At 45.2% G+C, this 13,513-nt stretch overlaps 1 protein-coding gene across 2 annotated transcripts; it reads left to right on the top strand.

Moving 5' to 3' along the window:
• The first annotated feature begins 6,416 nt into the window (after positions 1–6,416).
• Positions 6,417–12,779, top strand: LOC121672176 (ubiquitin-conjugating enzyme E2 variant 1). 2 transcript variants are annotated; one of them, XR_006018796.1, is made up of 4 exons: positions 6,417–6,665; positions 8,762–8,887; positions 9,178–11,878; positions 11,996–12,779. XR_006018796.1 is itself a non-coding variant. In XM_042044731.1 (3 exons), the coding sequence occupies exons 1-3, from the start codon at positions 6,432–6,434 to the stop codon at positions 9,322–9,324; spliced, it is 507 nt and encodes a 168-aa protein (XP_041900665.1). In that variant the 5' UTR covers positions 6,417–6,431; the 3' UTR covers positions 9,325–12,779. The 2 variants fall into 2 exon arrangements, 1 of the variants encoding a protein (XP_041900665.1); XM_042044731.1 differs by having other exon boundaries at positions 9,178–12,779.
• The last annotated feature ends 734 nt before the right edge of the window (positions 12,780–13,513 follow it).

The raw sequence follows: 13,513 nt of genomic DNA, 5'->3' as shown, positions 1-13,513 counted from the left end.
AGTGTATTACAAGTATCTATTTCTAACTGTTGGGGGACCTGTAACATCCCTGTAAACTCAAAGTGATGCTTGTGAAAAGCACAGGAGAGGCACAATGTGGGTATTGTACAATACAGGTGCACCTGCCTTGCAAGTGCCCCACGATGGCTCCGTGGAGTGACAACAGGCATCCTTATCTCAAAGGAAACATGCCAGCACCAAGTGCTCTCTGGGACTGTAAGCAAAAGACTCAAAGATAGGGGAAAAATAATTGAAGAGAAAATGGAGGATAAACTGTGCCTTCTTAAATAAGATGTACTGTGAGAGCACATGAAATAGTGCTAGAGGAGTTGATTGCAGAGCTTTGTGTACTGTAGTAGAAGGATGCAGTAGATTGAATAGAAAGGTAAATAGTTCAACACTCCTACGAGATGCTACTGAATTGAGTATTTTCATCTTCAATGACATAAATGACATAATATGTTTGAAAAGCAGCATTCTGTCTGAGAACAGTACTAATTAGTGTATTAAATACGTCAGCAGGTAAGGATCCTGGCAGGTGTAACACTGACAGATTGGTGAGGGTGTGAAGGTTGGGATTTTCAGGTTGAGGGTGCTGTTCAGCTTCTGCAAGCAGAGCTGCAGTTACTGATGGTTTGTGCCCCGTCCCCCGGGTGTGAGCTGGGCCTGCAGGGACACCGTGTGTGTGTCGGGGTGGGCTCTGCTCCCCGGGGCCTGTGTCTGAGCCTGCCTGTGCCTTCACCTCTGGGGGGTGGGTGTAGGAAAACCCAGTGCTCCTGGGTGGGGAGGAGGGGCACAGAGGAGAGCAGGTTTTGCTCAGTCACAAACTTTTCACAGTACAAAAGGAAATGGTGGGGGTTTCCCTCGTGAGGTTTGGTGTAAAGGTGTGGCCCAGGACGCCAGTTCAGGGTGACTTTTTCTCTAGAATAACTTGTATCTCAGCTGGAAATGTTTTGCTTTTCAGTTGTGATACAAGCGCAGAAATCGTCTGATTTTAACTCTGCAGCTGCTGGAAAGCTGTGCTTGGCCTCAGCCTGCCTCAGACTAATGTTTCAGTAGTGACCTCTTTCCAAGGAACCTGCCTGAAATATTGAAAGGTAGAACCAGCACTGAAGCTTGCACAGAACAGAGAACACTTCAGATTGTTGAAGTGCACAGGAAGTTATTTTTGTGTCTGCAAAATATTTCAGTACCTGTCTGCATCATCAGAGTGGAAATTGTGACTGTAAAGACGATGCAGGAAATCCAAAGTTCTGTCTCCTGAAAGTTTTTGTGACAATTGCTGAAAGCATTCTATTTGGTTTTAATTATTCCATCACTTCAGAAACTTTATATACCATTGTGACAAGGAATGGCTTGTGTATTTTTTACAGTCCCAGTGCTGCAAGGATAAGCTGTCCAATTCATTGTCTGCAGTCACTACAAAGGCACGAAACTTAGACTGGAAATTAAGGCTGAATATCAAATACACAGAAACAAGCAACAGAAAGCACTTTAATGTATTGAGCAACAGAGATGTTTAAAGTTGTTGGATTTCAGCTCGAGTTACTGTAAATCAGGAACTAGTAGAGAAAGCGGAGTTTAAATTGTCCAGAAAGGCCAGTTTGGTAAGTTCCTTGTTACCAGTGAACATGTGGAAAAGCCTTCAGCAAAAGACAGTTCCTCTCCTTGGAGCCCCATTTTCTGGGTGCTTTGCTGAGGTGTGCTGTGCCCTGTGTCTGTGCTTTAGTCCTGAAGAGAAATGCTTGTAACTGGATCTCACTTTAGAAAGGAGAGGGAAATGTGTTGTTGAAATTTTTGAAATGTATGTTTTGTTCTACTGCCACTGATCCAAAAAGATTGGAGGAGAAGATCTACCCCCAAGGGCACATGGCCTGCCTGGTTTCACAGTGCTCTTCTCAGCTCCATAAGGTCTCTGGGTGTGAAATTGCTTCGGCTGCATAACTGAGGAAAATGGGAGATGGGAAGGTGTAGTCTGTGAGTAAGATGAGAAAAATCTCAGCCTGATAAGATCCCTCTTGAAGTTGTTGCAAGACACATTCAGTCGTTTATCTGTCTTTAGTAGTGCTGCATTGAAAGGTAAATCTGAGAGTGCTTTAAGATCTTTAAAAGTCCAAGCTGACATTTAACTGTCATTCAGGATAATTCTGTTCTTCCTTTAGTGAGACTCTGACCAGGTCAGTTTCCTTTTTTCACGCTTTCAGCATGCTGGCTCTGTCCTGCAACTTACTGGTTTACAAACAGCTGGGTCGTGAGGTGCCAGGGAAATTTCTGACAAGGAAAACAGAAGGTCCTGATACACTTGAAGGCTGAACAGGATGTCACGAGGTCACCCAGCTTCTTAACTGCAACTCTGAGCTCCGTGAAGTACAGTCTGTGGTTTGGTTCTCCTCTCTGGTTGCCATAAAATTATTTCATTAACGTTTTGTAGCTGGTGAACTCGTGTGTGGGTTTGAGGCTTCCCAAATACACGTTGCTAAAAGGTGTGCTTTGAGAAGGATTGTTCAAATCTGTCGCTGGAGATCTCACCAAGTCAATACAGTTATGATATAGCTTTCACAGGTTTGCCATTGTGATTAATAGTGAATATCTCCTTTTGCTCTAAAATATGTTTTCAGTTCCATTTCTGGGAGTATTTCTGTGAGGTTAGGCAAGCTGCAAGTGAAGCAATTACTGAGATATTACTATATGTTTCAAATGAAGCTGCTATTTGAGAGTTGTCTTCAACCACAGTGAAGGCTGAATTAAAATGCATAACTGAAAGTACTTTAGACAAGCGGATGACTTTTTAATTGCCTCTCACTTTCTTTAGCCTTTCTTGTGTTAAATGAAGGGCTCTCAGAAGAACGGGTTGGTTTGGTTACTGCCCTGGAAATATCCATTGCTACGCTGAGAGGGTTATGCAAGGTATTTATTGGGGGGTGGGAGGAGGAAACACCAGGGACTGCTGCTGCTGTCAGGGGGCACAGGGCATCACCTGACTCTGCAGCTGCCATGCTTCAGCCATGGATATTATTTGGCAGATACTGTGTATGCATAGGACAGATCTGACCACTTTTTAGGAATCTTGGTGGACAGCAAACATGATGGTTATGTGTTTGTGTATGATCACAAGTGATAAAGGTCGTATGGCTTCTGAGGTTTGGGTCGCAGCAGGACATGTTAGCAGACCTCGAGCGCTGCAGGCCATTGCAAATCAGGAGGAGATGGGGTTGGCTAAATGGCCTTGTGCATCTTTCCAGACTGACCAGAAGGACAAATCTGGTATTTATTCTGCCTTGCTTAAGGGAAGTTTATTTATATAAAGCATTTATGGTCATATGGGCATAATCTTTTTTATTAATCTGTGTGATTCTCTTTCTATTGAATGAATTTCCTGAGAATGTGTCAAGGAGGGAGCTGAATTGCCACCTTCTGTGGTAGCTGAAGCGATGGTCCTTCATGTTACACCCTGAGCTTTAGAATAGGGGGTAAAACATGTTCAGAAAGCAGCAATGCCGTTGGGCAGGGTCATCTGTTGTAAAATTACCAATTCTCTCCCATGATCACTTTATTTTCCATGAAGTGCATAAAACTCAAATCTGTGTTCTTCGCTTTGGGCACCCCCTTTGCCACGATGTCCCTGCAGTGCTCACAAGGAGCAGTTCCTGTGCAGTGAACACTCATTCCTGGTAACGATTTCCGTGTGACAGGAGTCAGTGCACAATATGACTCGCCAGCTCTCTGGAGACCTCGAACTTGCCAAAGAACTCTGAAATCTGTGTGACTCTTTTATGGCTCTGATTCATGCTGGATTCATGCTGAATCAGAGCAGCTGTATCTGGGGAGAGCTCGGCAATTAAGTTGCCTTCTCTTCCCAGAAGGTTGTAAAGCCAAGCCCAGCTCTGGGTAGCAAATGTCAGATCTAAGGCTGCCTTTCAGTCTTGGTTGTGGCCTGCTCGAGTATGTACATGATGATGTCATTTTTAATTACATGCTCACTTAAAGATTCCTGCCTGGCTCAGTGAACAGGGTGTGATGCTCAGAGGGATCACTCAGAGCTGATGCTCAGAGGAAGGGTGGACAAGGCAGCATTTTTGGTTTTCTTCTTTGGTGTGTGGCCTGTGTCTACCATAAAGCTGATTCCTCCTGGGTTATTTAGTTTGGCCTAAGTAAATACCAGTAAATTGTCTTTGCACCACTGATAACTATGAAGGGATGTTATCAAGGAGCGAGGCACAGACACACAGATGATGCTTGTTAAGCGTTGTGGTGTGGAAATGAGAGCATTTTTTGGCACTGTGACTCATTCAAGGTGGGTCTTCTGCTGCCTCCGGCTAATGGCTGCTCGGGCTGGGGTTCTGATAACAGCCACAGGGTTTCCTCTGTGGCATCCCCTGCCCTCAGAAAAGAGCTGCTGGGCCTCCTCCAGAAGGACATTCTGTTTGCCCTTCTCCCCTGGCCCTGTGTTTCCTGGGGCACCAGCAGGCAGGGCTGCAGCCCAGACAGTGATTTAGCTGTGAGTCATTCCCCATCAGCGGCTCTCCTGTGCATCCAGTGCAGCAAAAACAGGGAAATAGGTGGGGTGTGTGCAAACGAAGGTTTCACCTTCTCCTTCAACTCGTGCTCCATCTGTGTCTCGTGTCCCCCAGCTCTCTTACCCTGGGTGTTGGAGCTGGGCTGCTCTGCCTCCCCAAACTGCAGCATGGACAGCGTTGGGAACAGAATTAAACATGTGGTGGTCGTCTGTCATGGCTCAGGTGTGACTTGCAGACTTGAACCCTCGTGTCTGAGATACACAGGATGCACACTTCATAATTTAAAGATTTTATGGGAGAGTAAATGCTGGAGTTTGTCATGCAGGGGATGTGACAGTGGTGCCCAGGAGGTCCTGTTGCCGCCTAGGGTCTGGTGCTCAGGCAGTCTCATGGCGATGGCTTTACCAGCCCCAACTGACTCCTTTCCTTTCACAGCCAAAGGTTTGTTTTGCTTAGCAGCTATGGTAGAAGCACAGTCTGGCTGGGATGGGATTTGGGATTTGGCAGAGAGCTGTGCTCGGCAGACCCCGGATGGGAGGTTTGGTTCTGCCAGTGCAGGTCTGGTGTTTTCTGGCACCGCTCTGCTGGATCTGGGTTCCTGTGCTGCTGCTGCAACTGTGACTGAGTTCTGCTGCCCAGGATGTTCTTGGGTGTGATCACGTTAGATGTGTATCCAACTGGCCAACAAACTACTTTCTTTAGTCATTTGCTGGTTTAGTTTCTTTTATGCATGCTTTGTAGTGAATGAAATATGGACACCTCTGATTGTGCAGCAAAATCATCTCTGCCATTTAGTGTTCTTAGGTCATTACTATATTTAAAAGAGAGTTTAAAACTACTGGATCCTCTGTATTTTGCACATGGCCAAGGAATGCTCCATGGGCTGCAGGTGGATCACTGCTTCCCCAGGGACCTCCACAGGCTGCAGGGGCATCTCTGCCTCTCCTTCACTGACCTTGGTGTCTGCAGAGCTGTTCCCTGGCGTAATCTCACTCCTCTCTCCAGCTGCAGCTGCTCCTGTGCAGTAACCTTGTCCCTTCCCAAACACTTCATCCCATCAGTGCTGATGGGCTGGGCCTTGGCCAGCAGTGGGTCTGTCCTGGAGCTGCCCAGGATTGGCTCCAACACACGAGGGGGGAGCTTCCAGCAGCTTCTCACAGGAACCAGCCCTGTAGCCCCGCCCCACCACAACCAGGCCCTCAGACCCAAGGCAAAGGAGCAGCAGTGGTCGGGAGTGTGCGGTTCTGCTCCGTGATGCCTGGGGTGCAGATACCTCGAAGAGCAGAGAAGCCCACTGTGGCCTGGCTTCAGGATCCTCCTTCACCACGGACTCAGTGTGTGACCTTGGCTGTGTCACCTAAGCTCTCTGTGCCATTGTTTTCCGTTGATGTATTGGGGAGAAGGAAATCTCCCTGTTTTGCTATTTTGAGGAGAAATGTGCCAGCAATTATGAAGTGCTGAAATTCCTTGGTGCAGGAGGTCACAAGTTCAAAGGATGCTATTGCTGCTGACAAAGCCCACTTCAATTAACTTCAGATTAACCTACTAATGTTATGAAAGAGTTTTATTTGTTTTGAAAGGTATTTTTAAAGCTCTGAGTTGACTGCTGTCAAGCCTCTCATGGTGTCATTTTGTAGAAACTTCTAAATTTTTATACTATAAATCATATAGACAAGTGCTAATTAGAACTCCATAGTACTGGGTCTACCTTTGAGGGAACAGAGATTTCCTTTTGTTTTACTGCCTGCTGTAATATGTGGCCTGTCAGCCTTCTAAAATATTTATTTGGGGATACCTTTATTTTGCTTATAAAATCCAAGGTGAATATGGGAATAGCTTTTTTGTAATGTTGAAATACTGTCATTCAAAAAGTAGTGCTATTTTTATGGTTTTGCCCAAAATGTGATCTGTAGAATGACCAAAAGTATCAGGGAAATTATTCTAGGGTTTTTTTCTTTACTGGATTTCTTAACTGAAAATATTTTTCTGATTGTTTCAGGAGTAAAAGTTCCTCGTAATTTTCGTCTTTTGGAAGAACTTGAAGAAGGTCAGAAAGGAGTAGGGGATGGAACAGTTAGCTGGGGCCTTGAAGATGATGAAGATATGACACTTACAAGATGGACAGGAATGATTATTGGGCCTCCAAGAGTAAGTATCCACTTAAATACTAAAATTGTACTGTTAACATTTTTTCTTCCCCCTTGTCCTAACCTAACCACTGAAGTAGACACTTAACAAAAGACAAATGACTGAAAAAACTTCAGGAAGTGATTTATGTTGAAGTTCAAGTTCTGTATAATAGTGGGTTTCATGTATCTATATGGCTTTTTGCTTATAATTTGGAACATTTTAGTGCCTTTCTCTGGTCAGTTTGGTTACACGTCTGCTTTACATTTGCAGATTCAGTAAGACATAACTTTTGAGATCCCAGAATTCTAACGTCCTGTACCTTTGAATCCAGCAAGGTTTAAAATCCTTCAGCTAGTGAGGTTACCAATGGAGCTGCTGCAGGTGCCAGGGGATGCTCTGTGCAGCACTGCTGGTCTTTCTGCTGCTCCTGTTCAGTTTTTGGGGTGCTGTTAATTGCAGCAGGACTGAGGGGTGAGAGTTTCAGCTGACTGAGGAAACTCAAATTTTAGTGATTTCAGTCTCTTCTCTGAATGTCCTCTCCCAAAGCAACATCTTATAATGCAGCTGGTCTTTGTGGGAGTATTGTTGTGTTCTCTCTTCTCCCCCCAGCCCTACTAAACTGTGGGTTTACACTCTAGTAGTGAACTTGAAGACTTAATTGTGTGTTGAATGTGTGCATGTGTTCTAAAACCAGAACTTGTCTGTCGTCTCCAGTTTCACTGTTCTGTTTCCTTAATATCCTTTGATGGAGTGCAAGTAGCCAGTTCTCCTTCCTGCAATAGCACATGTCTTCTACATCTGGCCTCAGTATCATTTCTCAGTAATTACAGGGGTCATTATATGAAAATCTTTACATGTCTTTAATCATGTTACTGCTCTCTGTTCCCATTCTGTCGGTTGCCTTTTTTGACATACAGTGAGGTTGTACAAGAACGTGCATTATAAAGGCATTATACATGCAGTGTTTTCTGTCTCATCCCGAAGTGTTGTTTACTTGTTGTCTGCCTTTGTTAATCTCTCCCCAGTCACGAGCATTTCATTTGTTTATGATCTACCCAAATTGTTTTCTAGAACAGCATTTGATTTTAGAGCATTAGGAGAGTGCTAATGAGCCTGCATTAAGGCTGTGAAGAAAGCTCGCTGTGTGCATAGGCTTTATGGAAAATTTAAACAACCTTGAAATCTAATTTAGAAAATTAAATAGGAATTGAAATGTGCAAACAGGAGCGTGCAGCCTTGCCAGCAGTGATGGAAGTTTGCAGTTCTTGTTGTGCTGCAAACCAAGGCTACAGGGCCATCACAGCAGAGGAGTCAGCTCTGCCTCTCCCGTTTTTCTGACACATTTAGGAATGTAGATCTTCTTGCCAGGAGTGTTGTGACTTCTTTTGAGCTTCTTGCTTGAAGGCAGCAGACTGTACTGTCAGAGATTCTGGGGACTTGCAGCCATTCCTGTTTGCTGTTCTCCTTTTAACGCTGTTCATATTCAGTGATTACCATTTTGGTTCTTAGTAGGATGTGGGAGTACTGGCTGAAGAATAAAGCTAAGTCCTATTTCCCTCTGGGTGGGAAACAGTCACACTTGTAGAAGGTGGAAGGATCTTATGCTGGATTCCAGTGGGAAAAATGACCAGCTGTGCAAAGCTGGAGTTCCCTGTGTGCTGCTGCCCCGAGTGTCCGTGCACGGGTGTGTCATTCCCAGGCTGGGCGATGTCCCACAGTCAGGGAGTCACCTTGTTGACACAGACTGTTCAAAACCAGTGCCACTGTCAGAGCCTCAGCTTTATCTGCACACGTTCTGTACTGGCTGTGCACAGCCAGGGCTTCCCACTGCCTGCTCCCCGTGTGGGGCAGGTGTTCCAGAGACCCCGAAGCCCTGCACAGACCTCAGGGCTGTTCCCTGCTCCATGCACAGAGACCAGCAGAATATATGACCCTGAAGAAACATTTGATACTCTGAATATTACAAAATGAACTAAAATCCAGTAGCCAGCATAGTATCTACATGGCTGCCCACACTTTTGGTAGTTCCCATGTTCCTAAAGTAGCCACTGCTTTAACCAAATGCTTATTGAACTGCCTGATGTAATTGTTTTCCCCCTTTCTTTTCCCCTCAGACAATTTATGAAAACAGAATATACAGCCTTAAAATAGAATGTGGGCCTAAGTATCCAGAAGCACCTCCATTTGTAAGATTTGTAACAAAAATTAATATGAATGGAGTAAATAGTTCTAATGGAGTGGTAAGTTTTCTGCTTTTATTCATTTTAATGTTGTTTTTTCGTGCAGCTTCAGTGCTTTGCTTGTACTTGTAGCTTGCTTAGCTACTCATTGTTTGTGGTGCTGTTTGTTGGAGAAGGAAAGGGGGTAGAAGGGAAGTGGACAAGTGGAGATTTATTATGCTTTTAGGAATATACTTGCTTTTGATTTCTCCCACTCAGATTTCATGTGGGATCTTTAGTTGGGGGTGGGAGGGAGTCAAGTGTAACCAGTGCACCAATTCTGACAGGAATGGTCTTTTTGTCTATTTTAGGTGGACCCCAGAGCCATATCAGTCCTAGCAAAATGGCAGAATTCTTATAGTATCAAAGTTGTTCTGCAAGAGCTTCGGCGTCTAATGATGTCTAAAGAAAATATGAAACTTCCTCAGCCACCTGAAGGACAATGTTACAGCAATTAATTAAAAAAAAAAAACCAACATGCCCCCCTTATTCAATTTAAGCTGTCTTCATTTTCCACAGTAGTAAATTTTCTAGATGCATCTTGTAGACCTCAAAATACTGGAAAGGAAGTTCCCATTCAAAGGAAGTTTTTCTTGAGATACTGTAAATGATACTAATTTTTTTTTTTCATTTGAAATATAAGTTGTGCTATAACAAATAATCCTGTCGTGTAACCACTGTCCACATAGCTGAACTTCTGGTATCAGGAAAAGTCTATTTAAATTTATTACTGTCAAGACCAGTGTGGCACATCCAACTTAACTGTGAAAGGATCCATCCCACAATCACCTTGCTGTGTGTCTGGCCTGGGTTATTTTTTTTTCTTTCTCTGTCTTTTGCAATAGAGTCGAAGCTCAGGGCTATTTATTAGAGTAGACACAAAGGTTTTTGCTTCCAGTACTACACTGGGCTGTATGGACTACTACTGGGGATGTGTGCTAACCTCAGTCATCCCTCCCTTTGTGCTTGCTCTAGTAAAGGCTGAATGTGACTGTGGTCGTTTTTGGGTTTTTATTATTTTTTTAAATGCCCTGATAATCTGGGGCAAGCTTTCCTTCTTTCCTTTGGCCAAGGCATAGATTGTATTTCTCTTCCTGGTCCCCCCCACCAGTGATGTGAGCTTTGGGTGAGGGATTCAGGGTTCTTTTAATCTCTTCCCTCTTCCCCTCTTTTTAGTGGGGGTGCTGCTTTCTTTTTGCCCCTTTTGGTGACTCTTCTCACCCCTGGCCCAGGGGTGAGCATCGGGGCAACAACTTGACCTATTCCCTCCTGCTTATCATTTTGGTTTTGCAACAAATTTAGTCTTCACCAGCCTGGGAAACAAGAGTATCTGTTCTGCTGGCAAACGTGGGTTTTCCCTTCCCTCCAGCACTGCTGCCACACCGCCAAGCTGGCCACGGCCGTGCTCTTAGATAGGCTTTGACGTGGGGAAAAGAGCAGTAATTTACCAGGATTGCCCAAACCTTCTGCTGCCAAACTTCAGTGGGGGAGACTCTGCACGTAGAGATTCTGAACGCACTCCAGGTACACTCAAATCGTTGTGTTTTGGTGCTTTGGATTGACCCAAGAATGTTAATTAACAAAATGTTGCACTTGCATTTGCCCCTTCTAAAGATGTGACAACCACAGACAAATCAAATCTGGGTGGTAGATTTCATTAGGGTTCTGTAAGTCTTAGAAATCTCTTCAGTGAAGATTTTGGGGAAGCGGTGGCACAGCAGATTAAGGACCTTGATTGGCTTTGCATCCTGGCAAATCACTGCCTTTTCTGGTTTACTGTTCCGGACCACTAACTGCTGCAATGTGGATGCAAGCTTACAGGAAACCAACCTAGTGTGTCCTAAGTTTTATGAAAAATTCAGTGTTTGTGTAAAAAAAAAAAGGAAAAAAAAAAGGAAAAAAAAGAAAAGAGTAAAAATAAACACATTTTAAAGCAGCAGCTGTCAAGTCAATGAACAATTGATGTTTCCATTAACTTCTGAGGAAAATATTAGTTGTAAGGATTTAACATCCTCTGTACTGAAAGTTTAACATAACAGTATTCCATAAGCAGCCTTTTTATTGTATCAGACCATTGCCTGATTTTAATATAATAAAAAGTGTGCATTAATATTAGAAGGCTTTAATTGTATTTATGTTTAGAATTTTGATCCCTTAAGGAATTCTTGATTTGTTGGAAGTATCTTCCTACAGATCACGTTTAGCTGACAGAATGTAAACTGGCAATTGTCTCTATCCAGCTGCTGCTGCTGTGCCAAGGAGCATCTGTAGTTTTGGTTTAAGCCTCAGGCTGCCCCAGACTTGGACGTTGGTAGCATCAGGTGAGGCCCAGGAGCTGCCAAAGGGTTCCTGGATCCCTGTGCAGTCAGTGCCGTGGCCTTGCTGTGCTGGAGTAGCGAGAAAATGGAATCCCTGTACAGCTGCATGTTACACTGTCTGTCAAGTCAAGGACTATTTCACAACCTGAAATTTTAAGTGTTTTCCTCAGATAGTGAAGAGTAACAAGCTGAGCTTTTCTATAGATCTGGGTAAAAACAAGGCTGTGAAATTTTGGGCTTTTCCTAGTGTAAAGTGTCTCCAGAGGATTGCTGGAAGGTCCTGATGCATTCACTGCAGTGATGGGCTGCAACAAGGTTCTTCCTGAGTTGGGAATGAGAAAGGGAATGACCTTGTGAAGCTTTGTGAAACTTGCTGTTGGTTTCTGGCCTGGAATGAATACTGCTCACTCGCTCCTGGGGCAGCCCCGAGGGTGTCTGTGAAGACAATGGGACAAATACTCTGTGTGTGTGTGTGTGTGTTTATTTAAAAGAGCTTCGTGTCAAAGATGGTAAATGGGCATTGGAACAAGGTGATAATTACAGTGGGCTGCTTGATTGTCTCTTTTTCAGAGTGCCCTTGCCCTGTTTAGGAGGTTATGGTTGGTGCATGTTTGGGACTTCCCTGAACCTTCCTACTTCGAGTAATGATTTTAAAACCGTGAAAAGCCTCTGGTTTGCTTTGCAAATTGTACAGGTGAGAGCATCCCACCCTGGCTGGGAGCTGTGCTGGCAGGAGCCACCTGTTCACAGCATCTGCCAAAGTTGGATGCTGCTTTAAACAAAAGGGTTCACTGTGACTGTTCTCCCCCAGGAGCTGCACTCTCCGGACACCTCAGTGCTCCATTGCTGTTCCCACAACCGAGTAAGAGCGGTGTGGAAAAATAACACCTTGGGAGTCAGCTGCCGGTGGAGCTGCATGGTGGCTCTATCAGTGTGTGTCACCTGTGCAGGGGAAGGGACAATTCACCCCCAGGCTGGTGCTTGATGCTTCGGAAATGAGGTGTGGAAACGAAGCTGTGTCACACCTGTGCTTATCCAAACTCTGGCAGCTCAGGTGATGCCTGCCAGCCTTCTGTCTGTGTCCCGAACTAGTATCTCTAGAGAAAGCTGTGAAGGGATAATAAATAAAATAAGGGGATTGGCCATTAAATAAATGGTGTGCTTGGAGCAGGTGCTACTGGAGGTGGCTGAGCAGCACTCGGAGGAGGTTGCTCTGAGCCGGACCTCACCCTGCGCTGTGCCCGCAGAGGGTCCCTGAGCCATCCCTGTGCCCCATGTGCTGGACTCTCCCAGCAAAGCCCCACCTGCCCGTGCTTCCCGGGGATGTGGAGCAGCATCTGCCTCGCCTCGGCCACGGGGACGGCAGAGGGAGCCAGAAAGCTTCCCAAGGCTGTGCCGGCCGGGCCTCAGCTGCTGCTCGAGTTAAATGGTCCGTCCTCGTGTGGGAACCACTTTTCGTATTTATCCGGAATCGGTTTCAATTTGAAAAGCCTGTGTATCGTGACTGTCCCACTGTACAGGCATTAACTTGCTGGGGGAACACCAGCCCCGCAGTGAGACCTTAATTGTTAATAAAGACTAATGGTTGTTTGCTTCTTGGTGTGTTGGAATTAAGCTCTGTGTGTGTACGTAGGGAGTATGTGCTTAAATGTGCCCTCTCTGCTCTCTTACAACCCCATGCAGTGCTTTGTATTTAAAATTTTTCTCCCACTATCATAGTAACAATTCTGAAGCCAGAGCATGTCATCAGCCGTTCTGTGAGACATGGTGTTGTCTGTGGCTCATCCCGGCGTGGGACAAGGATGGAGCAGGAGGAGCAGCCGTGCCCCTCGGCCCTGGGCAGACCCTGACCAAGGGCTGCTCCGGGGGCTCTGTCTCAGAGCCCTGACCCTATATCCCTGCGGGGTGGGTGCAAGCAGAGGAACAGCGCTGAGCTGTGGAACCAAACCCCGCAGGGATGTGCAGGGGATGTGCTCCTTTGCCAGGTGCTTTGCAGAGCATTGCCAGGGCTGTGGGAGCTGTTTGTGGCTTACCTTGGTGTTTGTGGGCATTGGCCGTTCAGCATCTGAGGTCAGTGCTTTGCCTACAGGACAGTCTTTGCTACACCAAGGAACAGCACAGGGGGTTCAATGTGTTTTTTCAAGCTGGCGCCACCATGCCCTGCAACAGGGGAGTTCCGGTTCTGCAGGTACCTGTAAATATGTGTGCATCAAGCTTTACCTACCCTGAGCTGAAAGAAGCTGAAGAGAAATTGATACTGATAATCTTAATATCTAAACTTTTTTACTTACTATTTTTACTTACTATTTTATATTTAAGAAGGTTTTTC

Source organism: Corvus kubaryi, unplaced genomic scaffold, assembly GCF_017639235.1.
Source record: "Corvus kubaryi isolate FWS band 111438036 unplaced genomic scaffold, C.kubaryi_AGA036_p1.0 134, whole genome shotgun sequence".
Classification (NCBI taxonomy): Eukaryota; Metazoa; Chordata; class Aves; order Passeriformes; family Corvidae; genus Corvus; species Corvus kubaryi.
The sequence above is the reverse complement of the archived record's forward strand: the minus strand, read 5'-3'. Positions and strand labels throughout refer to the sequence as shown.